This window comes from Chanos chanos, chromosome 1 (assembly GCF_902362185.1).
Source record: "Chanos chanos chromosome 1, fChaCha1.1, whole genome shotgun sequence".
Taxonomy (NCBI): Eukaryota; Metazoa; Chordata; class Actinopteri; order Gonorynchiformes; family Chanidae; genus Chanos; species Chanos chanos.
In genome coordinates this window covers 25,237,563-25,262,210 of record NC_044495.1, presented here as the reverse complement: position 1 = coordinate 25,262,210, position 24,648 = coordinate 25,237,563, and the positions used below count along the sequence as shown (strand labels likewise).

Below are 24,648 nucleotides of genomic sequence, written 5' to 3'. Positions count from 1 at the left end.
TGGTCCTCTTAGCAGTATCAGTGAACCTGAACTGTGGACGTGACACACGTCAGCATACTTCACCATCCGTTAATAAACTCCCCTATAGATGTCCCATAAAAAACTAGGGAGAAAGCAAGCATGAATGCTCCTTTCATACGAGAATAAAATTGCAAAGGCACCCTGTTAAAAGGAATAAATCAGATCTACAAACAATCTGATCTAATATGAGATTAATAATATAACAGGTAGTCCTCACTCACCTGGTCCATAGGCCTTCGCTTTCTTGGGGTGCAGGGTTTTGGGGCGGAGTGGGGCACCAGGTTTGAGTTTGGCTTTGGGGAACTGGGACAGGTACGTCATTACAGAGTGTTCGTCCACATTCGGGTCCACAATCTCCTCTGGAGCAATTACCTACACAACAAGAACACAAATGGTAAACTCAGAGATCAGACATGTATTGCATATTCCCAATTTAAACAACAATATTTATGTATCATTGATATGCTCCTAGAAATGTTTAAATTCAGATAAGTGTATCAAAAAGGAAACATTTAATAAGCAATTTTAGTGTACAAATAAGTCTTCCTTTCATGGGTAATTGTGATAAAAATATTAGACGAAATGACTCAGAAATTTATGAAACCACATCAATAGCAGCTTTTCTGCATTTCCCATTACTGATAAGGAAATGAGCTGAAGATCAAAAATGGAGAGTATAATCCACAGGAAACTAATTGAGTCATTTTTCAAGGGAAAAGAGGAAAACGTGAAATTCTGAGAGGATGAAGTCTGTTGCCATCTGGCCTACATGTGAGCAGGTCATTACAAAAAGGTTCAACTCAGATAGCTGCCTAGACTGCCGTCTGTCATTATGGCTTACTGAATGACAGGTGTTGAAACAGACTTGCTGTTTTAACATGAACACACACACACACACACACACACACACACCACACTGCATGCTCATGCTTAAGGGATGACATGATTGGTTCGTCTGAATGACTGTCAGAGATCTGAGTACATATTTTTTAAATTACAGTTCTCAAAATGAGTATCCATAGTGAACATAGTTGCCATAGATTATGTCTGGTGCACATAACAGAAAAGAAAAAGGGATTATTATTTTCATTGTAGTGATAAACCGTGATCAATTTCCTCTTTACATATGAAAGCTACTACACACTCCTCTGTCTCATGGTTCTCTCTCATTCACACTGCACTGCTCAAGTGTCCTGCTATATTTACCCCTTCGTCACAGGGATAAGGGGCATCTGGAAATAGCACTGGACGGTATTTAGAACAGCTACAGGGAGAAAGACTGCCCCTGTCACCAAACCCACCAAATTAAGACTCCCCCATCAAGGAGGTGACTTATAGACCAAAGCATTCTTGAAATGCAATCTCTCTTTCTCTCTCTCATGGCCTACATACATACATAAATACACACACACACACAAATACATACATACATACATACATACATACAAACATATATACGTATGTACACACTTACACACACACACACACACACACACACACACACACACACACTTTATCACATGTCCACCTTCACACAGTCAGGCATAGTTTTCATGCATCTAAAGTAACCAGTCAAATCAGATGTGCTGATGTGAAATGAGGCATATACATGGAGTGATAACAGGTTTCTGAGGTCATGACCCAAAAGTGAACTCAGACCTTATGCATGCCCATGTGATTGTGTATTCAAGTAAATGTGACAAAGACTCAAATTCATTCATTTGAAATCGAGACAGACACAGCTATATGTATGAATATATTTATGCTTTTGGAATCAGTGTACAAGTCCTGTGTGCATTCTTCCCCCTGTATATTTGCCTTACTATGATATGAAGATATATACAAGGAAAGCAGCAACGAACTTATTAGAACTGACTGCCATGAATTAACACACTTTTACACACAGAAAAAATAGTCACAACTTCTGGCTAACATACACGTCTTCCGAAAATGTAAGTCAGATCAACCGTACAAAGATGAACCAAATCCTTGAGGCTCTAAACTCTACAATCCTACTAATCCACACCATCGATATTGTGGACTATTTTTCATGGCTAGTTCAAAACTGATTTTTCAGTGGCAAGCGGTAGTTTGGGGTAGCTCCTGTCTATGTCATTACCTCAGAAATGCAAGGGCATTTGAATGAATGGGTGAATAATGAATGTGACTAAGACCAAAATGTCTGTTTTAGTGGGTGCCTTGAGCTTTTAATAAGGACAGCACTCTCACACTCACAAATAGAAAGAGAATGAGAGAGAGTCAGAGAGAGAGAGAGAGAGAGAGAGAGAGAGAGAGAGAGAGAGAGAGAGAGAGAGATCATATTTTCCTTCTTGGAACTTTTAATTCCTTACAATGTTTTCCAAGTACAGTCTTGTCTCCTATCAAGGGAATCATTTGTGGATAATGAGAGAACTGTTGTTTTGGTCTTCTTAGCAGTAGCAGTGAACCTGAACCCTGGATGTGAGGCAAGCCAGCCTACCTCACCATCCATTAATAAACTCCCCACATTCCCCCACCTCCAACACTGACCACAAACACTTCTGCCCAACTACATAAAGCACACAACATCCCCCACTGCAGCAAAGCCCTATCCACTACATTGCTGTGAAGAAAACAGGCTGTCATTACAAACTAGAAAGTGACAAACTACAAGCTCAAAGTGAGTGGAACAGTGGCAGGGGAGAGGAGCTGGCTAAAACACTAATGTTCTGACAGGGCTGAAATGACAGAATTTTCCCTCCTTGTTAACCTGCATAGGCAGGCCAAGACAAAGCTCAAAACTCTTCTAATTTCAGAGGACTACAATGTAAAGTTGGATTGTTGGCTATTCTGTCCCGTGTTTTCACTTGAAAACCAGAGGGAACAAGGTGAAACTAAATGTGTCCAGTGCAAGATAAGACAACGTCAGGGCAAGACAATGTGAGAGCTACTTACCTGAGGCACACCTAACCAGTCATCAGCCTGTTGCATGGCCTCTCTGGCATTCTCCACAGGCTGACTGGGGTCCCATGTCTCCCAGTCAGGACACAAACCTGTGTGACGGATACAGAGATGCACAAAGAGTCAGAATCATTGCATCATGCTATTGATTCAACTGTGTACTCCAAGTCCAACAGAAAAGAAAACACATTGCACAACAGCATCTTGGCTAATATTATACTATTATTATTATTATTATTATTATTAAAACTGACACCAGGATTACATAGTTCATGTGAGCTCTTTCCTACGTTCCCAATTATTTTTCCCATTTTCCTTCATCTGATTTGCTCTCTCATGGCACAACATGACTTCCTTGAGAAAACATTAACTGCTGTGTGGGACAGTATGAAAACAGAGCTGTTAGGTTAGCTGTTAGCTGTTAGGAGACATCGAGTCAGGGTGAGAGTTTCAAATCATATGAAACTGGAGTACACTCCTTAGCACCATAAGCCTCACTACTGCTGCCAACATCTAGTATCAAATCCATTTTTCTGTTCCAGTGTCCCACAGCATTTGGGCAGTGAGCTCTAACAGTCATGGTGATCTTTAAGGGCCCGCTGACTCTTGCCAGCACTGATATAAACTTTTTCTAGGTATCGACACGGCAAGAACGTGCTTCACCACCTCCACGGAATGTTCCACAGAATATGGCTAAATTCAGTGATCCTTGCCAAATTTCAATTCTGCTGTTTATGTCTTGTGTCAACACACAGCTGACATAATACTAGGTCTTGATTATTCTCCTCTACACACACATAACTCAGACACAGACACACACACACATACACACACATACACACACACACACACACACACACACCTACACACAAGTGCACATATGAGCAAGCGCACACACACACACACACACACACACACACACACACACAGCAGAGTAAAAGGAGAAGTGTTTTGGCAGGAAATGCAGGCTATGGCATGTGTTTTCACTTATCTGTCCTTGCTGTGCTCTCCACTGACACTTTTTATACTGCTGCAGGAGAAACCTGTGGCTTGTTAACCAGGCACTACATTTCAGGCTGGACCTATTAACACACACTACATACACATGTAAACCACACAAATACACAATGCACATACATAATGCAAGCAAACGCTCCAAGCACACACAAACATTTCTTCTTCAACACACAGATTCACGCACCCACACACATACCCTATCACTTGCCTCTTTCATCAGTCTTGACTCCAGCAGCTATCTGTCAAACATGAGCCTACTAACTCAACTACTTATTCCGACTGAAAGAAAGACTGGGTATATAAAACACAATAGAGCATGGTAGAGCATTCTAAGTCTCGATTATTCCACTTTACACACACTTACTCAGGTGCACATACGCACACACACACACACACACACACCCATACACACACACACAGCAACTGTGTACTGCTTCCCCTTTGAGTTAATTAAACAACCCCCCCCCCTCCCCTCCCCAAAGACAATCAAACCATTGTGTGTTTATTTGCCTCAGCTTATTAACCTCTCTCTAATACACTCCTCAGTTTCCTGTTGCATCCACACACACTTACTTAAACTCCCACACAACTCAACACCAGTAAACACAGCATACAAATAAATAAACCCGCCCAAGCAAACAAACTTAGGAAAAGGCCCTCAGTGTTCAATTGGGGAGCATTTTCAAACTGTAATGACAAGTGGTTAACGGCCTCTAACAGCACACAAGAACAAACACCTAAAACAACATGAAAACACATTTTAATTTTTTTTTTATGTCAATGTTTTCCAAACCTGAGGCCCACTCTGCTTTCCTAACTTTGGCCCAACACAAACACACCTAATATAACTAATCAAGGGCTTGATAATCAAATGATGACTTGAATCAAGTGTGTTACAACTGGCCTAGAATCCCCATGTTGATTACATTACGGTCTGAAAAAAATGAACTGGGAAACACTTCATGGTTTTCAGTAACAAAACATCTGTACCCTTAATGTTCTGATAAATCAAACTGTGTTTTTCAGACCTGTGTTGGATGAGATAAATGTCTACTCAGTCAAATCGTTCTGTGGTCCTTAATGCTATTCTCTCTGCATGTCTCTCTTTGCTGGATCAAAGCAGAAGTTCTCCACACGTTCACACTGCTGGCTGATTGACTGAAGAACTGAGACACAGATCTGGATTTGGGTTTCCGATACTGGTGCCAGAGGAGGCCACTCAAGTGAGGCACGGCTGTCCCATATGGCTCCAGTCTGGGACCGTGCCAGCCTAAGGCCTCCTGGAAGTATGAACAGTGTTCTTTCTCTGTTTCAGTATCTCAAAATGTCAATGTGTTGGCCTGCTTCTCTCAACCTGATGGGACAGTAATGACTAAAAGGCTCCATTTGATTACAACACAGCCAGGGGAGGGCACACGTGCTCACGCTCACACGCTCACGCACATACGCACACAGAGACAGTCTGTTTCAACACAGAACCACTTCAACTTGTGGTCTTCCCATGTTTTTATCCTTTCCTGACCTATTTGGATTAGATTTATGAGCCACTGTATAGCAGCAAGCAGACTTGTTTTAAAGTCATTCTTTGTCTATCTCTCTCTTTGGTCTTCATTTACTCGGTGGTCAGGGTTTTCCGGAGTGAAGTCATATGTCCTAAATTACAATTCCAGCAATCAGTAGACCACCCTGCGATTGACCGAAACAGAGAATCAATCCTACAGCTTTTCTCCTGTCTGTGGGGGACTTCACATCCCAGAGGTCTGACCTAAACTCAGTCATGAACTGTTCACAAGCTGTAGTCTGTGCACTGCAACCTCAAAAGAATGTGATTCAGTGTGATGCAACTGCCTTATATATGTGTGTGTATATATATATAAGGCAGTTATATATATATATATATATATATATATATATATATATATATATATATATATATACACACACACACACACACACACACACACACACACACACTCTAGGTGGGAGGTAGAGAAGCCCAAGTAATTTTCACAGAACAGTTACTGACTGAGATTGTCGTCTTAGGACAGCATATTGGCCTTGTTAAGTCTGTGAATACATCGGAAGGTTCCGGGGTTCCGGACGGTCAACACTCACCAGGTGCACAGTTGTCCACCAGGGCTCCCAGAGCCTTGCCGTCCCTCCAGTCACGGTGGAAGTTATTGATGGGCAGCTGAGGAACTTTGTTCTGGATCCAGCCCAGAAGGCGCTGCTTAGGAGTGAGCTTTTTTGCATCTTCATCATCCTCATCTTCCCACATAGGCATGGAGATGGAGTAATGAAGAATGAGAGTCCATATGAGGCCCAGGATCAGCTTCAGGTTCCCATCCACTATAGCTTTACTGTCTATGGAGACACGTGGAGACAGTAACAGAAAAAGAAAATCATTCTGTATGTTATAAAACTCGTAAAACTTCTCACAGAAGCACATACACACACAGACACACACACACACACACACACACACACACACATCAAAGTAGCCACGCATCAATCTGAAAATGGCAGGAACTTCTGTTTATCGTTTTATAGTTGTCATGAGTTTGGAGTTATTTTCGGCTGAAGAACCTTAAAACATACTGATTAGTTTAGATTGCTTCCACTCACTGTCATGAAGAAAAGCCTTTAAATAACTTTCTTGCACTCATTTCCAAAGGGAAAGATCTTAAAGTAGATGCATGGAAGATAAGTTTTCTTTTATTCTCTCTTTTTTTAGGAGGTATGTTGCTGTTTTCTATTAAATTTGTTTGTTTGCTTTAAATTTGTGCATGTTTAAAATAAAAAAAAAGAAAAAACGTTATTTTTAAGTTGGTTCAATTTTCTATCAAGCCAAACCCTGATACATACTAAACTGTGGCCCAAAAACCAATATATGAACCGAATGGTGAACAGTAAAATGGTTTCACATCTTTTATATACAAAGGTGGTGATAGAAACATAGACACACACAACCACTCACTGTATGATTACACAAGATAATTATCATTCATAGTCATGAATGCAGATTCACAGTAGGAAATACAAAATAAAGCAGTTCTGCATCCTAAATAAGAGAAAATACAGGATATGTCCAAATGCTGGCATAATTTATATGAATGTGATAGCAGAACCAAAGGAGTCAAACTCATATTATTAGAATTACTAGGACATGAACCAGTAATGCAAGAGTTGCACTCTCTCTCTCTCTCTCTCTCTCTCTCTCTCTCTCTCTCTCCCACACACACACACACACACACACACACACACACACACACACACACTTAGAAAACTTAGCAAACTTAGAAACCAAGTGCCCAAGCAGCTGAATCAGCACTTTTCGGAGGCAACAAATTTGCTTTCATAAAACAACAGAGCAGGATCCTCCTGGGGAGCAAATCTTGGTTGTCCTCTGGAGGAACATCTGTGTTTATTTTTCACTAATTCCTCAGTACCCTGCTGGCCTGAGCAGTATCCATTTATGTCTGTACTTACATATGTGTGTGTGTGTGTGTGTGTGTGTACATATATGTGTGTTTGTGTGACTATGTGTATGTGTGAGCATGTATTCAAATGTCTTCTTCATCATGATTTGTCTCTCATTTACCAAGGCACAGCACTTCTCTGCCCATTTTTGCAAAGAAAATACAAACAACTATCTCTCCGGGGGTGATTATGAGTTAAGAATGTCAGATCCGCTTCTCTCAATTCATCAGCAATGCTAAAATAAAATACATACACATACATTTATAGTGATGTTTGATCAGTGTCTGTGCTGTTTTAAAGAGCTGACAGACTTACTGAGCTATAGTGACCTCACACAGAGAGGTTCTGTTGCAGTGTGTGTGTGTGTGTGGACTGTAGCCTCATCTTGGCTGCCTGAGTTCAACCACGAGCAGCAGAAGATGAACAAGGCTGGACAGAGCTGAGTGGAGCCCAAGGACTGATGTCATTTAAGCCTGCCTTCATGAAATGAGGTCAGTTTAAATAAAACACACACACACACACACACACACACACCCCTAAACCAGGATGCTGACAGGCTACACTTCACTTCTACTGCTACTGGAACTGTTTATAGAAAACACCTCAGTGGCCTCCAAGCCTACGCACAATACACTCAAATCACGCCGATCTAATATCACTGCCAGACCAGACAACACTCCTCTGCAGGAGACATACTTCAGCTCTACCTCCTACCCCCAGAAAAGCTCTCCTGAACCATCCCAATCTTCCTCTTCTCTTTTCAGTATCCAGCTGGCTGTGTTTCCTGTTTACCATGTTCCATATACAAGTTCTCCACACACGTCCTGCTGTGGAGAACCCTCAGCATGTTGTTTCTGTACAGTGCTCCTGATATTGTCTTAGTCCTTTGGGGAAACAGTGTGGCTATTTGGTATTTGGTAAGATCAGGGCCTTCTGAAGGCACAGTGAGGAATTTACCGAGGCGTTTTACAGCACTTTGCTGAAGAGTCAAACTCAGCACAGAGGAATGGGAGGGATATGGCATTTAGATTTAAGGCTATAGTTAATGTGAGCTGTTTTAGGACCCGAGGGAAAGAGTTGGGGGGTGGGAGTTAGAGAAAGGGGGGGGGGGGGGGGGGTTAGGGAGAAAGGATGGGTGTCACATGTCTCCTTTCATTCAGTAAAGTGAGGCATGCATACAGTATACAATATGAGACTGTAAGCCAGCTCAAAGTAAAGTGCTACAGTGGTACACTTAGCAAGCAAACAGACTTACTCACACTAACCCTCTATGGAAACAAAACAGCTGTACTACAACAAGCAAAACTGTAATAAATGTAAATGCAACCATACACAACAGGATTAGATGCTATTTTTCCACCTGTTTTACCTTTTCTTCAAAGAGCGGTGTGTGCACTTCACAGCTCACACACACACACACACACAGACACACACACACACACACACACACACACACACGCACACAAAAATAGAGTACATTCTGTTACACAGTGAAACAGCTGGGCACAAATGCACTTAATAAATGTCATCAAACCTAAGTGTTTCCTTCCAGCATGTGTAATAGGCTGAAATTGCAAACAAACAGACAGTCTGACACTGAGGCAAGCATTGATAATACCCCTCTGGAATTCCACCCCACTTGGATGACCTGCACTGGCAAATGAATAAGTAACAGCTTAAGATAATGAGACACCTGGATTTAAGGACATGAGAGATTGAAAAGATGTGAGGAATAGGACAGAATCTCAAAAGAGAGAGGGTTGTTTAGGAAAAAGAAAGGTGCTTTGGTTTGGTTTTTTTACCTTTTCCTCTAAAAAGTTGGGTAGAGTATAGACAGAGTGACTATGGCAGACCAAGTGTGTTAAAAGTGAACACATTCCAACTAAATCAGTCAGTGGGTGTCAGCAGACTACTGAGGCTGTGTCAGAAGTGGGCAGGTAAGATCAGCAAATCTTCACACAGACACTGTGCAGACGAGACAGCACAACGCACAAAACAAAGAGCTCTCCAGAAACACAGTGGAAAGAGCACTGCTTAGTAGAGCAGTTCTTCAGGATCACTCAAGAGGGAGGGTTAATCTCCTTCCTTCTTTTTTCTCCTCCTCACTGTCTGTCTCTGCCTGATTTGGGGGTACGGTTTTCAGACACAAAGACCTCGTTTCAGCATTTTCAGTGCTACACATATTCTCCAGCCTGGAAGGAACAGGACTGGGCAGCATGTGTGTGTGAGAGTGTTTGTGTCTTGGACAAAGTGATCATTGTATTGACTTGCCATTGTTAGGCCCTCTCCACTGCAGAGCTAGGAAACCTTAATAGCTCAGGACAGCTCTTCCCTGGAGATGATAATGCTTGATGTTTGTTTGGTTTCCAGGAGTTACAACATGAGCTCACAAACATCAGCAACAAGATTCTTACACGAGTCAGTGATATAGAGCATGATCTTTCAAACAATGTCAACAATGTTGTATAAATAGTGATGATTGTGTATGGTTCAGGAGAGAGAGACAGAGAGAGACAGAGAGAGAGACATACAAGAAATACAGCATGAGATCATTAAATAAGAAAAAACAACATGAAGCCAACATGTAGGGTAAAGCATTCTTAAAGGGAGCTGATGATTAGACAAAAGTGTACAGCAAGCACTCACTGTAACAATCACCAGTCTGACTCAGGTACAACACACACACACACACATATACACACACACCATATGAGCCTTGGGGGCTTGTTTATATCCTCTGGATATAAACTGAATCTGTGCTCTGAACTTTACTGGCCATTCCAGCATTGGCTACAGTAAGTGCAATAAATTCAACTTATGTCTGGAAATCAAATACCCAGATCTGTTTGAGAAATACGATCCAGCCATCTCTTAGGGGAATTACCTACAAGTCTTATGGCAACATTCACATTTATTATTTCACCATCTGAAAAAATAAAGCATAGTGTAACGTCTACATGATAAAAGTTCATCTCTACACATAACCTGGCATAAAAATTGCCACACTTTGAAAAACATTCTTCAGCATTGTGAATTACCACATCATAAATAATAAATAAAGTATATAAATAATGAGCAAAACAGATTTAAATAAATGACTAAGTAGCTCATTTTCAATGTTTTTAAAAATCCGTTTTCAAGTTTTTTTAAAGCAAGGCAGAGAAAAGTACAGAGTACATATGTGATGTCACAGAGACACTGCGCAAGCTGCACTGATGTCCGAATAGGCAAACAGAGAAACACATGACTACTGAACACACTAATGAGGTACAGTGCTATGGCTGTTACAAGATGAATAGCCAATGGACAGCAGCTCTGAGAGAGAGAGAGAGAGAGAGAGAGAGAGAGAGAGCAGGGGGATCCCAGCACTGGCTTTGCAGTGATAAATGTCTTGTTATCTGATATGAAGGTCTGCAGAGGGAACATTCACACAGACACATAAACAAGGGCCATCCTCTTCCACAGTGACCTAATGTGTGTGTGCATGTGTGTGTGTGTGATAATTACTTTGGTATAGACTGAGAACACAGCCCTAGCAGGATGAAGGGATACAGAGAAGCAGCTGTAGTGGTCTTCTCCCATTGGGCCCATGCTCTAACAAATATTTGACACTTGCCCGGGCGTGAGTATGTGTGTGACTGTGAATGTGTGTTTGTGTTTTCCATCTCTGACACACTTTCCTTGTTCTTGGGAAATCCTGTGGAAAATGTGAGTATCTGTAACTCTTTCACTCTCTCACTCTCCTTGTCAAGTCACTCATTTTGCTGGAGAGATATGCCGATGGAGTCACTTTTTCCTGCTCCACTGTGAACTCAGACCCAGACACACACGCACGCACGCACACACACACGCACACACACACGCACGCACACGCACACAAAGACTGAAAGACGTAGAGAGAGAGAAAGAGACCAATCCCTTAGAAAAATTACCTATTGGGCATAAAACAAATAAAAGGGGCACTCTTCTCTCTGAGTTCCAGACAGCTTACTCCACCATGAACTCTAAGACAAACTGAGAGCAATTTGCCCTGCTGTACACAGCACAAACCCCTCACACAGGAAAGCACTACATCTCTGACAGAACATCAGCGTCCTGCTGTCTATGTGGCTACTGAACACTGAGTCCAGACATTTTTGATTTCATGCCCTGGTTAATAAGTTTATATGGCTGCAGGAAGTCTAGTCATCATGTAAGGCATGACAATGTTGATGAAAATGTTACAGCATATTAAATAAGCCTTACAGAGTGAAATCATATGGTGGGTGACGATCATTTCATAACCAGACACATTCTCTCTCCCTCTAATTACACATTCACCAAATCAAATGCCCAAATCTTACGCAAAAACAAGCACAGAACAACAATACCTAGAAACAACTGACAAATAAATAAAAGGCCATAAGACACCACTGGTGCTGTATGGAGATTATGCAAAGCCAGATTACCTCATATAAAAGTGAGCTATAGCTACTGTGATTATTTCAGTCATATTAAAACCAATATATTAACTATTTGTAATTGTACAACTTCATGATCGCTGGTCACTCATTATAATTAATGTTACAAAGTTAAGCAAAGTTAAGCTAATTAGTGTTTCTGATCCACTATAGATGACATCATCCCAGTGATAAATAAAATATGACCCCACTGGCCAGAGTATGCTGCTCTCAGACTGCTGTGAGCACTAACAGAGAGGTGATGGACTACTTTAATCACGCTAACAAACTGCATTCTGTGACATGGACGGGGGAAAAATAAATGTAGTGGGAGATGGACAAACAGCGCAGATCATCCATCAACTTCTGTTCTTGTTGAAAAACATAAATCAAAATCTAAACAGAAATCTTGGCAACCATCTCTCACATCCAGAAGTTCTGCGTTTTTAAGACCAATTCCCTGACCAAATGTTTATAGTTCATCATGAAATATGTGGAGGAGATTCTTAAAAGGATCTCTGCATAACGTAAGATATTTAAAACTTTTGGCCCCAATGAGTGTGCACGCGCACACACACACACTGTTTAGTTCAACCACACACATGCACACAGAAGGTGCTTATGTCTCAACAGGTGGCATATCGCAGCTGCTCTATCCAAATATGGGCAGAAATGACCAACAGTCATTCAGTCTTCAACAAATGTTGCTGTCCTGCCCATGATGTCTCCAGACAAGAGGGACATGGACACTCGCTCAAACTCAGACACACAGCTTGCCTCTGCTGGCCCGCCTGATGATAAGTCACATTCCACAGACAGGCACAATAGGCTTCAAAGTTCAGCAAGAGCAGCTGGACAAATGTTGAGTACGTAACCGAAACCTTTCAGGGGGCCATTTAACACGGAGCTTTTTATAACACAAACTCTTCTTCCTTAAGAGCTATATAAAGCTTGACCTGAATTGCACACATATAGAGACACGCAGAAATCAGTCAATCCCTGTCCTAAATTTGAAAGAGCATCCGCCTTCAAAAGATATAATGAACTATTTTATTAATATAGTCTTTATTTTAACGCATGAACACACACACACACACACATGCACACACACACACACACACACACACACACACACACACACACACACACACACACACACTGCCATGGGGACAAAAAATTAAGCAATAATTTAATATTAATAATTTAATAATGTAATGATTCTGTCTGTGTCTGAGGGGGGTTCAATCACAGACTCTCCTGTTTTAACCTCAGATTTTTACTGACTCTACTGAAGAATTTCAGAAATCAGAAAAAATAGCCACAGGAACAACCACAAAAGAAAAAAAGGGACTACTTTCTCTTTCTTCCTCTCTTTTTTGTTTTGTTAAAGAACAAGAACCAGGAAGCAGCTCAAGAGTACCTAAAACCCTCTATGTTGAGGTAGGGGAAGTGAATAGAGTGTGTTAGGCCAGAACACAGAAATTTAACATGTACACTCTTTGTGTGAAACTACTTATTCTGAGGTTTGTTTGCTTTCGGTAGACAGACTTTTTTTCTTTCTTTTTTTTTTTTGCTTCTACAGGAAAAAGAAAAAAAAAAAAACAACGTCAGCTGCTGTCACAGCTGCTAACAGGCATGCAGCTAACAACTGAAGTGTCAAAATTCCTAGCAGACACTCAGATAACCCCCTCCTCCAACCCCACTGGGTGGTGTGTGACTCTCCCCTCCCATCCCCCAACCCTCCTACCCAGGCAGGCTCCAGAGCCAAAGCTCCATCCAGCACACAAGAGGCTTTGTCCTAGTCTCCCCCAGTGCAGCCTGAGGGGCTGGGTATCAGAGCACACAGAAGACAACAACTTTAACCACAAGAGAGAAAAACACATAGTAAAACTCATACAAACACACAGAGAGAAAGACAAATACATAAACTCTAGACACACACAGAGATATAAGGTTCCCTTGAGTTCATTCAGAATTAAAGCAGAACAAAGCAAGTTCGGCAATGTGACTGTCAGCAGACCCAGTAAGAGAAGAGAAGAGAAAACACAGAGAAGATTCAGGGACAAGGATGTGGCATAGATATTGGAAAGACTAAAACTTAAATATCCACACAGATATTGCTATGACACAAAAATAAAAACACCCCACCATTGCCACTAACACCACCACCAACACACACAAACTTCCATCCACTCATCTATAAATGGCAAAAAGACCTCTAAAACAGGGCATCACTTTAACATATTTTATTAAAACACTCCTCTGTTGTGCATGTATTAAAATACAGCAAATGATAGCAAAAGTAAAACTGAAGGGGGCAGCTTCAGTATGAAGAGAAAACACACATGGGCATGGAATAACTTACCCATAGGAATACTCTGGAATACACTCTGGTCATTGCTCCAATTCTTACTTATTCTTACTCCAAACACCTGGCCTACACAACTGCACCTCTGCACCTACACAGACACACACCCAGCCACCCACACGCACACACACGCGCACACACACACACACACGCGCACACACACACACACACACATACATACAGCCAGAAAGTCACCTGCAACCCCTCCAACCCACACAGACATACTATATAAACACACGTATATCCTGTCAAGGTCTTGTCTTCACTGTTGGAGTCTTTTTTTAAGATGACTGCACTGGTAAATGTACCAACTATGGTATCTACCATTTGCTCCTGTGAAAAGTTTTTTGTTGGGCCAGGAGTCTCCAGGGGCAAAGGCTGAGGGTCTGTTGGATGGAGAGACTGAAGTGTGGAGTAAGAGATCCAGTCCTGCCACGTCAGAGGAGGAAGATGATGAGTTTTCATTCAATCTGGCAACCAGAGGTCAGGCTACTAATGACATCATCACTGTACTGCAGACAGCCGTCTGCATCTGATGCCGGTGACACTGAACACCCCATTGGTATCGGCTGGTCTGTCTCTACACTTTCAGTGAGAAATGGGGACAAGCCATAAAACTGAACCTTAAGTCATAAACATGCAGACAGGTAGAAAGAAAGACAGGTAGATAGATAAACAGATAGATAGATAGACAGACAGACAGATGAGGGGAAAGTGTGTGACTGTCATTTGGAAGACTTGTAACACATGACATCATTCCTCAGCTGTTAACCGTCATAAGTCATGCTGCTGTCCAGTCTCCTTTCCGTTCCACCAGATGTGATCCAATCAACAATACACACTCATGAACACGTGCATACACGCAGGTGGTGGCAGGTTTTGGATTGGTTTCTAACTACCATAACTGTAGCCTTGCAGTGGAAAGACATTAAACCACAATAAGACTTTAGAGACATCCATGGATTATTTCATCTCAGTCACTGCTGCTACCCTGACAGTCATGAACATGACCCCAGCACCCTGACCTTTAATCTCTGACATTTGCTTGCACGCCCAGCATGGGGGGTGGGATGTTCCAGTGACACACAGTCTCCAAAGAGTTATGCACACACCTATGCATAAATTGTCTATTACTATTTCTCATAATCTGCACTCAGTGTTCTGCGGCAATGTTTTACAGTCAGAAAGAATCCAGAGATAAAATGAATTAGAGCAGAGTACTGAGCAGTGTTAACAGAGGTGAGCATTTTCTTGCACTGTGAACCAAAAACCTCAGATGGAAAATAAAGCCAACAACAACTGGCTTCTTTTCTTAAGTTAGAAAAAGAGGAAAAGGGAAAAAAAGCGTAGGGGGAGGACAGTCATGAGAGGACAACAGACGACTGTGAAGAAGCCAAGACAATACTCAGTTTCACTGAAAACAATGGATGTTCACTGTGTATTGCTTTCTAAGGTCTTCTCCTTCAGATAGCATGCCTCCTTGGGTAAGAAAGTAAAAACTACAATATATGAAACAGAGGCAAAATCTTTCCTTACATGAACTGACTGACAAATGTCAACATGTGTTTGTGCCTTCAACCAGGACTTCCTCATGTAAATCCAACTAATAAAAGTTCCATGTTTTAGTGTGTTCACATCCATTAATCTGTTCTAATCTCATGAGCCCAGACAGTGACAGCAAGAAAAGAACAGCTCAGACCCAAAGTAAACATCGTGTCAGCCTGCAAAGAGCACATTCATTAAACAATAAGGATTTTTTTCTATGTGCATTCACAAATGACCTATTTCCTCAAACTTTTAGGACCAGACACAGGACTTAGCCAAAGAACTGCTACAAGACGGTTATGGAAAACAGCAGGACTCCTAAGAATAGACCAGGATCATGCTATGTCCTCAGACAAAGGTTCTCTGAGACAAAGATTCTGGTTAACTTTAATCTAGTCTGATTAATAATGCCAACACTGTTGCTCAAGACCCCAGCTTCTTTACGTAAAGGAAGAAATGTACAACCAATTGCATCATCAGGTTTCAATGACAGACAAAGAACACCTCGTAAGCCTTTGGGAACAACCACCTATCCATGGTTGAATATGGCCACTAATAGCATCAAACCTTATAGTGACCACAAATGGCCAGTGCGTCGAAATCTCACCAACAAAAATGCTTGAGTAAAGCAAAACTTAGGGCAACAAATGTGCAATGGAAGAGAAAGGGATATGTTCAAAGTCTTGGGATCTATGCATTTACAAACCTGAGCAAAAACTTGATCGTCTGGTCCAGATACTACACACAGTGCCACATTGGTTCATGATGGGTGACTTGACAAAGAGAAATTGTAAATAATAGCAGTAAAGTTTAGAATACTCCTCAGAGTCAAGATTCTGTTGACTTCACATCCTTCTGATAAAACCATGGAACACATTAACACTGGAGAAACCATTCTGAAACTCTCCCTCTCTCTTTCTCTGACTCACAGTGTGAAGTCCAAAAGAGATGGCAGAGTTTGAAAGAATCAGTTAATTATAAGGCATATTAATGTGTGGGATGAAGGGGAGGGGGTCAGAATTGGTCAGGCATTGGAGCAATCTGCACTGGCCCTCAGGAGTGTGTGTGTGTGTTGTGTGAGTGTAGCGTATGAGTGTGTAGTGGGCTGGCTGTGCTTGAACATTCCACTGAACTGACTGGCCCAGACACATGGTAACAATTAGAGACACTGTTGTACAAGGAGAGGAGGAGGAAGTAAGAGAGAGGAGGGGGGGGGGGGGGGGAGCTGAGCTTAACGAATCCATGGCGCTTGTTATTCTTGTTGCATGCACTTTGAAATCTCTAAATGCCAGCTGACATTCATCATCCCTCTAAGAACATCTCACACCCCACTACACTTATTTTTACCTGTGGCCAAACATACCCTCCAAGCACGGTAGACCTGAACAAAATCCCAAAAGGAAAATGGTCAAAATACCCATCCTTGGCACCCCTCAAAGCCTGCAAGCATAATTTTTAGAGAGTATGTATAATTGAGATACAACTAAACCCACCTCCCTCCAGATTTCAGCATCTGTAAAATCATGTCACAGAACACAGAATCCAGTCCTGAAACTGCTCTCTTCCTTTGATATCACTATATAAATTCTACATCACATGAGCTATGTTGGCCTTAGAAATAAGGTCACAGTCAGGATAATGGTACATGCTGGGCACAGATGACTAACATACTCAAGATACCTCGACATTTCCTCTTAAAATCACCTAACAAACACAGATATATTGTACCACCACAACCACAAAACTGTCTGGCTGTTTTCTTTATCACCAAGTCAGAGAAAGTAAGAACTATTTTTTCCTTTTGGCTCCCCCCAAAACACAAGCCATAATCATTAGCTCATTCACTGATTCACTGACTCACTTCTTTCCCTAAGTTACTCCCCAAGTGACCTCTCTCCCTCTCTTTTACTCACACTGTTCACCAGTCTCTCTCTCTTTCTCTCTCTCTCGCTGCCTGACTCTATCCTGGCCCCCTCTCCTTGCCCCTATGAAGACCACTGAGTCTATTTAAAGCACCTGTTACTGGACTGAGCCCAGAGCCCAGCTGTCTGTCCATCAATCACAATACTATGGGTAATGCAGGTCTCCCAACCTCCTTACCACACCCACTGTCAGCTTATTCTCAATACACTTAATTTGCATATCCATTGACCAAAAACAATTAAACAAGCAAGGGACCAGTTCTTTCTGGGGACTTGTCATGGTTTTGTTAAATAAAGTCATGGAGCTATGTGTGTTTACAAGTTGATTGATTCTGTGGATCAGGGGAGTAGACTAAAATCTGAACCTAACAACTACCTTATCATTCAGGCCAAAATCTTCCCACAACCAGAGCTTGCAAATCCTGTTCTGATGTTGGGGTCGTGGATATACCTGTATGCACAGGGATACATGTAAGTCTGCATGTATATGTATATCAGGACAAGAATTGGGCAAACCAACATTGTGGGGTAGGTGGTATTTCCTGTTGGGATGGCAAGCCAACTTCCATGTGACACAGTCATTTCCAGTTCACTCTGCAGAGTCTCCTATGACAGCCCCTCTCCTGTGTGTGTGTGTGTGTGTGTGTGAGAGAGGGGGGTCCAGGAGGTATTCCTACTCCACTGTCACATGACACGCAGAGCCATGGTGGGTGCACTTCTGGAAAGATCCATCTTATTGCCAATGTCAGCCAAGCTAGCCAGTCACACATCTCTAATATGTCTGTGTCTGCTGATTCATCTTACATTCTGATGTATTTTGAGAGCATCAAAGACCTAAGATCTTGTCATATCAACTCAAATTTTTAAGAAAAGTGTCTAACACTAAAACAACCTTTTCAGCATGAAGAGCTTTCATGTTCTCATGCTATCTTTAAAGCTTTTTTCTGATGGCGCTCTGCTTATTTTTATTCTTATTGTTATGTTGTTCTCTTTCTTATGTCTGATTCTCTCTAACTTTCTTCGTTTTCTTGCTATTTGACATTTCATGTCAAAAGACCTAGACTTGTGACACTAATGACAGTGTGACAGTGACTGAAAAAAACCTCTCTCTTTTCTCCTCTCCCTCTCTCACAACCCACGCCCACAGTAGAGTTCAGCCTCTCCCCTCTCACTGATGGGAGCTTGAAGCGTGTTGAGTTATTCAGAGAGAATCCTCTGTGTGTTTGATTATTGTAGGCCACATTCTCCACTGATACATTCCACTCAGATCACACCCTGCTTACAGCCCTACAAATCAACCAGCCATAACAGTTTCCTGCCTCTCCAGTTCAACACACTATACAGGCTCATGACTACAGCAACACAGTCAGTCATGAACAGATGCTAGCATTCTTAATAATGCCAAATTGAATGGCATTATGCAGATCATCTAACTGGATATTTTTTACAGTATTTTTTGAAAGTGACATCATTGGAAACAATCGAACCAAATGCTTTGTAATTCAGTCACTGCAAAGAATTCATCTATTGCAACATCCCCAAAAGACAACCAAAACTGTGTCAGAAGAGAACACTACAGCCTACACCGAGTGGCCACAATACCCGCTGTACTCTTAAAAAAAAAAAAAAGCAATGGTCTTAAAAAGTATCAAAGTGCATACATCAGCCTCTCATTGAAGACATCAGACAAACTCTCTGAGTAAAATGCCCACAGTTTTCATGGGCTCACCCTTGGTCACTGCTAAGCATGAATCCATTGTTATTTCAAGACTGCAGCGGTTCCCCAATTTGGCCAACATTCTAAATCTATATTACTGCTGATTATGTGTTGGTTTCAGATACACACACACACACACACACACACACACACACACACACACACACACACACACACACACACATTGGACATTTCAAACTGGTTTTAACAGAAACCATTGCAATTCTGCACTATATGGACAATAAACCACAATACTGTTCAACTGTTGGAAAAAAGTTATAACCTACTTTGCAAATTGTGATTACTGTAAATTGTTAACTATAATCCGAGTGGATACCTTTTATTTGAATATCTGATGAGTCCATTATTTGAACCTGTACATTCAGATATTCCATCACTCTAAATATAACATGGCAAATTATTCTGATTTCGAATGAGGACATGCAGAACAGAATGCTACACCCCCACTGCCCGCTTCAAGCAGATCAAAGACATCAGACACTAAGTTAATTAGAAGGCACAATCCACGACACTTTTACAATTGATATCAACTGACGGACTGTGTAGTGGAGTGAAAGAACGATAAGAGCGTTGTTTTCAAAAACTACATTTAAAGGCTACAGACACAAAGGGTTTAAAGAATCTTATCCTATACTCAAAAAAAAAAACCTCACTCAGACCCAGTCACATCTTGCACAGCCAGTTAGTCAGTCATGCACCCTCAGTCATCATCAGCAGCAATCTGAATTAACTTTTGAGGTAAGAAAATAGAACATAGCAAATGACGTAACGGGGTTTTGTTTTTTGAAGTAATCGTGAAAAGGAATCGGAAGATTAGTCGCATTTTGAACACGTTCAATTGTCATTTCGTTGTAAAACTGAGCTAGAACTCTACAACTGCATTTATTCAGTGTTTAATGTATGGCTATCAGAAGTACGTATTCCTTTCACCGGAACGCCTGACCCAAAGACGCCCCCTACCCAGATTCTTTATCCCTAGAATTCACTACCGACAGGAGCGGAAAAACTCACCAGCCATTGAATAACATCGTATTTCTTAATGTTTCTAAAATGCACATCAACCGATGACACTTACCTATTGACACCAGTTTGATATGCTCTCGCTCGAGGAATTCCAACGCGACAGACACATTCTCCAGTTTCATTTGCCTGAAATTGGGTCTGGCGTGATACTTTCTGTACATTTTCTTTTGGCTCAAAACTTCCAGAAGTCCTATGAGTTTAAGCCCGTCGCTCAGGTCCTTTTGTAGGTCGTTGATTCGTTTGTTGATGCATTTCAGGTGTTCGTTACACCACCTGGTGAACGTGTTCTGTTGGATCTTTTTCCAGGGCGCATCTTCAGCAAGGTCCTTCTCTGTAGCCGGCATCTCCTCTTCGCCGTCTTCACCGTTGTCAGTGCCCTGGTAATATTGTGGCGGCGGTGTCTGATCGTAGTATGTATTATTGCTCATCATGTTTTTGGTTTTGTGTGCCGCCTTTTTATACAGCAATCAGTGAGGCCAGTGTGAGAAATTTTACTACACGCGGGGGAGTGGGGCAGTGCCAGGCGTGCGCACTCGCTGTGAGGAAAAAAAGTTTAAAAGTTGGGAGTTCTTCAAAAAAGAGAGAGAGAGAGAATATGAGAGATTTGCAGCGCTCTTGCGACGAAGACCAAGGGAGTCGACGAAGACCGCTCTTTCAGATCAACAATGAATGAAAGAATCAGATTTTCGTTGCCAGCGTGAATGGCCTTCACCTTCAGTGCATGTAAACAGAGTCTGAGAAATGTGATAGTTGCTTCTTCATGTACAATTTGACTCACATGAAGACAGGCGTTTCTTAAAAAAACGTAAATAAATGAAGAGGTACCTGTAATATGAGGGAGACCGGCTTGGAGTGGCCTTCCACAACTGAATGGTTAAAGCGCGTGGCAGGAGAGGGCTTTAAAAATCTGAGACCCCTTGCCTAACGTCAGCCCACTGGATTTCCTGGTATGCCTCTGTCATCATGACCATATACAACTGCGGGATGGGTATTGCTCTAATGTGACTGAGATACCGATACGGCGTTGGATTGGGCAATACGCACTGCGGGGACGAGGATTGGCTGGACCCCCAAGCTTCGCAATAGATGTGACGGTTATCTTTATTTTTAGCGCCTCCAAACTGAGTGCGGGGGCCGGAGTTTGGGCCGTTGTCAAAAAGTGCAATGAGGGTCTACTGGGTGCTTAACAATTGGGGACCAAGAAAAGAAAATGACGGCAGCATCTTATAAAGACGGATGTTGTAGTAAATAAAATAGCATACGCAGCACTGTGTGCTAAATCAATAAACAAGAGGAAAATAACCATGACAGAGGATACACTAAAACAGATTAATGCGTGTATATCTCCCTTTGGGTTGTACCGTCCCATCTGGATAAATCTGACTATTAAGACTATGAGAACGTGTATGTTCTATTCTGTTACAGATGAGCCGCGTTGAATGTGCAAGATATTACATGATCTTACATGCTCCTCTCCCACAAATCCAGTATTAGAAAAACACACCATATCCTCTGTTGCTCTGAGAACGAACTGGACATTATGAGCATGAGAGGTGTTGAGTGCCTCTGTTTTCTGGCCTCCCATCACAATGTTTAGGCTACACACAACTGGGCCTGATCTCACATCAATATACAGCCAGGAGATCATGACCCAAACTGTTTGGCCCACCGTGTGCTTGTGACTCACTTCCTTCATCTGGTTTTAACTGGTTAAAAATGAAAATATATTTCACAATCATGTGTACAAATCACAACACACTTTATAAATGGTGTCCGTAATGACAAGCCAAGAGGAAAAACAAGGTACAGATAAACTACTTTATTTTTCCCTTTTCATTTACAAAATATACAGCCATGTAACCAAAATACTCAGAGTGCTCTCTTTTTCTTTTTACACAAATGCCCATTAAGGCATTGACAGAAGCATGACTACATATAAACTTGTCACAGACGCACTGTACAGTATGGTAAGCAGGCTATGCCACAGGCAGAGACAATCACACAGCAGCATTTCCATCAAGCCTGACATCAACAGCAGAACACTTAGAGCAGCTTGATTCCATTCAAGCCTCCAATGCTAAAAGGAGCTTTACAGTGAGGAACAGAAAAGAAAACAGTGACACAGAATGAATCAGTTTGCCTGTATATGTTTAAAAACAGAAAGGTGATTTTAAGAAGAGTGAATAAAAAACAATCCAAGCTGTCTAAATAAATGCTTCAAAATGTGTTTAAAGATCGTGTAATATATGTGAGAATTTAGAGCAATCTAGAATCACCTGGACGAAGAAATACTTTTACATAAATAAGTATTGTACCCATCATATAAATGTATTATTTACTTTTTTCTTCTCCTACATGTTCAGCTCCACACTAAAGTGTGATGTGTGTTAAAGATTTTGTAAAGGTCTAATGGATATCAAATACAACAGAAGGGTATTGACAGAGCATAGAACAGATCAAAGTGAAGCAGAGGGTGATAACACAATAATTACAAAAGAGAGACTGTAATCTTAATGTCACTGTTACAGGAATCATACAATGTTTCTCATGCATTGTTTAAGGTATCACTGACTTATCACAGGATCCAGAGTCTATTGCTAACATCAGTCAGCATGCATGGTCTACTCTCGACAAACATGCAAAAATAAGTCTGCTAACGTTACACATTGGTTTAAAAAATACTATGGAAGGAATATGAGACTCTGACCTGTGGTCATTTTATTGAAAAATATGTTTTTCCCCAGGTGTTCATCAAACTGATTAAACTGTGGTAAATTCTGCACAGCTTCTACATTTGCTTTCAGAATACATCCAATTTGAGACAAACACCTACTATACTATTTACAATACAGTACAAAGATCACATTTTGATATAAAATGGAATGCAGCATGCATTGCTCTAAAAGAAATCTGAGCCGTTAACCATTACAATGTGATTACACTGATGATTACTTAGCTCTCCGAGGAATATACTCTAGAGGGGTTTCCATATCAACAAGAAACCAGAGGACAGTATTTCCACAACCTAGGCACACTTGATAAAGAGAGGTTTATCCATTACAGTGTTTGCTGCAAACTGATGTTCAAGTCTTAGAATTTCCTAATCTTTAAAGCCACACCACAGTTTAGGCACAGGCTCACCAAAACACAGTGACTCATTTCATCTTCAGCTAATAAGTCTTTATTAATTATAAATCTAACGCGAATGTACGAAGATGCCTATTGTCGATTCTGTTTTGTCAAACAAAAACTCCTTACTTTACATGAAACAAGTTTACAACCAAAATCCAGTCATGGTAGGAGAAATCTAAACCAGCAGGGAGACAGTGCCAGAGAGAAGATTAATTAAAGTATGAATTAGTTAAATGTTAAAAGTTACAGTATTGTACGCGGTCTTGGATATAGGACATTTTAGCTGTATGTGTCTTCCAGCAGGTCTGTTGTCCATTATCAATTACTTAAGAAAAACAAATAAATGATTATGCCACACCTTTTAATGTTTTACTCCTCCCTTCTGAAGGAAATCTGTAGAATTAAAAAAAAAAAAAAAACAGTTCCCACAACATGTTTTATAGTGGACAAAAATATAAAATAAAAATTTTATGGACATCTTTTTTATTGTTGTGCTCACTGTAAAAAACTGAAGCAACCAGTGATATAAAACATCAAGTCAGCTTTCTGTATTTGCTTTATGGGCACAAAAGTTGCATAAACCAAGATTCTCTCTATGCAGAAAAAACAAATGGTAACTATTTACTTACTCTCCTTCTGGTGAGTTTGGCATTATGACTGACACAAGTGGTCATTCCAGCTTATGTCAACATCAGTAAGGCACATACTATGTGCTCAAACAGTGTAACAAATCAACTGAAGCCAGCAGAGCAATGTAATGTACCATCTATTGACTACACTGCCAGCAGACGCCAGCCATACTTCAACACAGTGTTACAGAGGATTTGTTGCATTGTGCCATAAGCTGTTATGACAAGGCTGCCTTCCACACCTGGAACTGTGTCTTTACAACAGTAATAGTCAGCCTTGTGATAGGGCGGTCGAGTAAAGTGATACCTAATGATGGAAACCAATTCTGATTAAGTGTGGATGCTAAATAAAAAATAAGAATATAACAATAATGATAAATAATTGGCATATGTG

At 41.2% G+C, this 24,648-nt stretch overlaps 1 protein-coding gene across 4 annotated transcripts in view; it reads right to left on the bottom strand.

Annotated features, from left to right (window-relative positions):
• The window catches only part of flncb (filamin C, gamma b (actin binding protein 280)), a 45,391-nt gene extending 24,467 nt beyond the window's left edge, over nt 1–20,924 (bottom strand). For 2 of the 4 annotated variants that reach the window (XM_030767120.1, XM_030767127.1), the window contains exons 1-4: nt 20,546–20,837; nt 6,094–6,342; nt 2,956–3,053; nt 243–393 (exon numbers count right to left, since the gene is read on the bottom strand). In XM_030767120.1, the coding sequence (XP_030622980.1) occupies nt 243–393; nt 2,956–3,053; nt 6,094–6,342; nt 20,546–20,837 (790 nt within the window). Of the gene's footprint in view, nt 1–242; nt 394–2,955; nt 3,054–6,093; nt 6,343–20,545 lie in introns of all 4 variants that reach the window. The other 2 variants (XM_030767112.1, XM_030767136.1) reach the window with 2 other exon arrangements.
• Between the last annotated feature and the right edge of the window lie 3,724 nt (nt 20,925–24,648).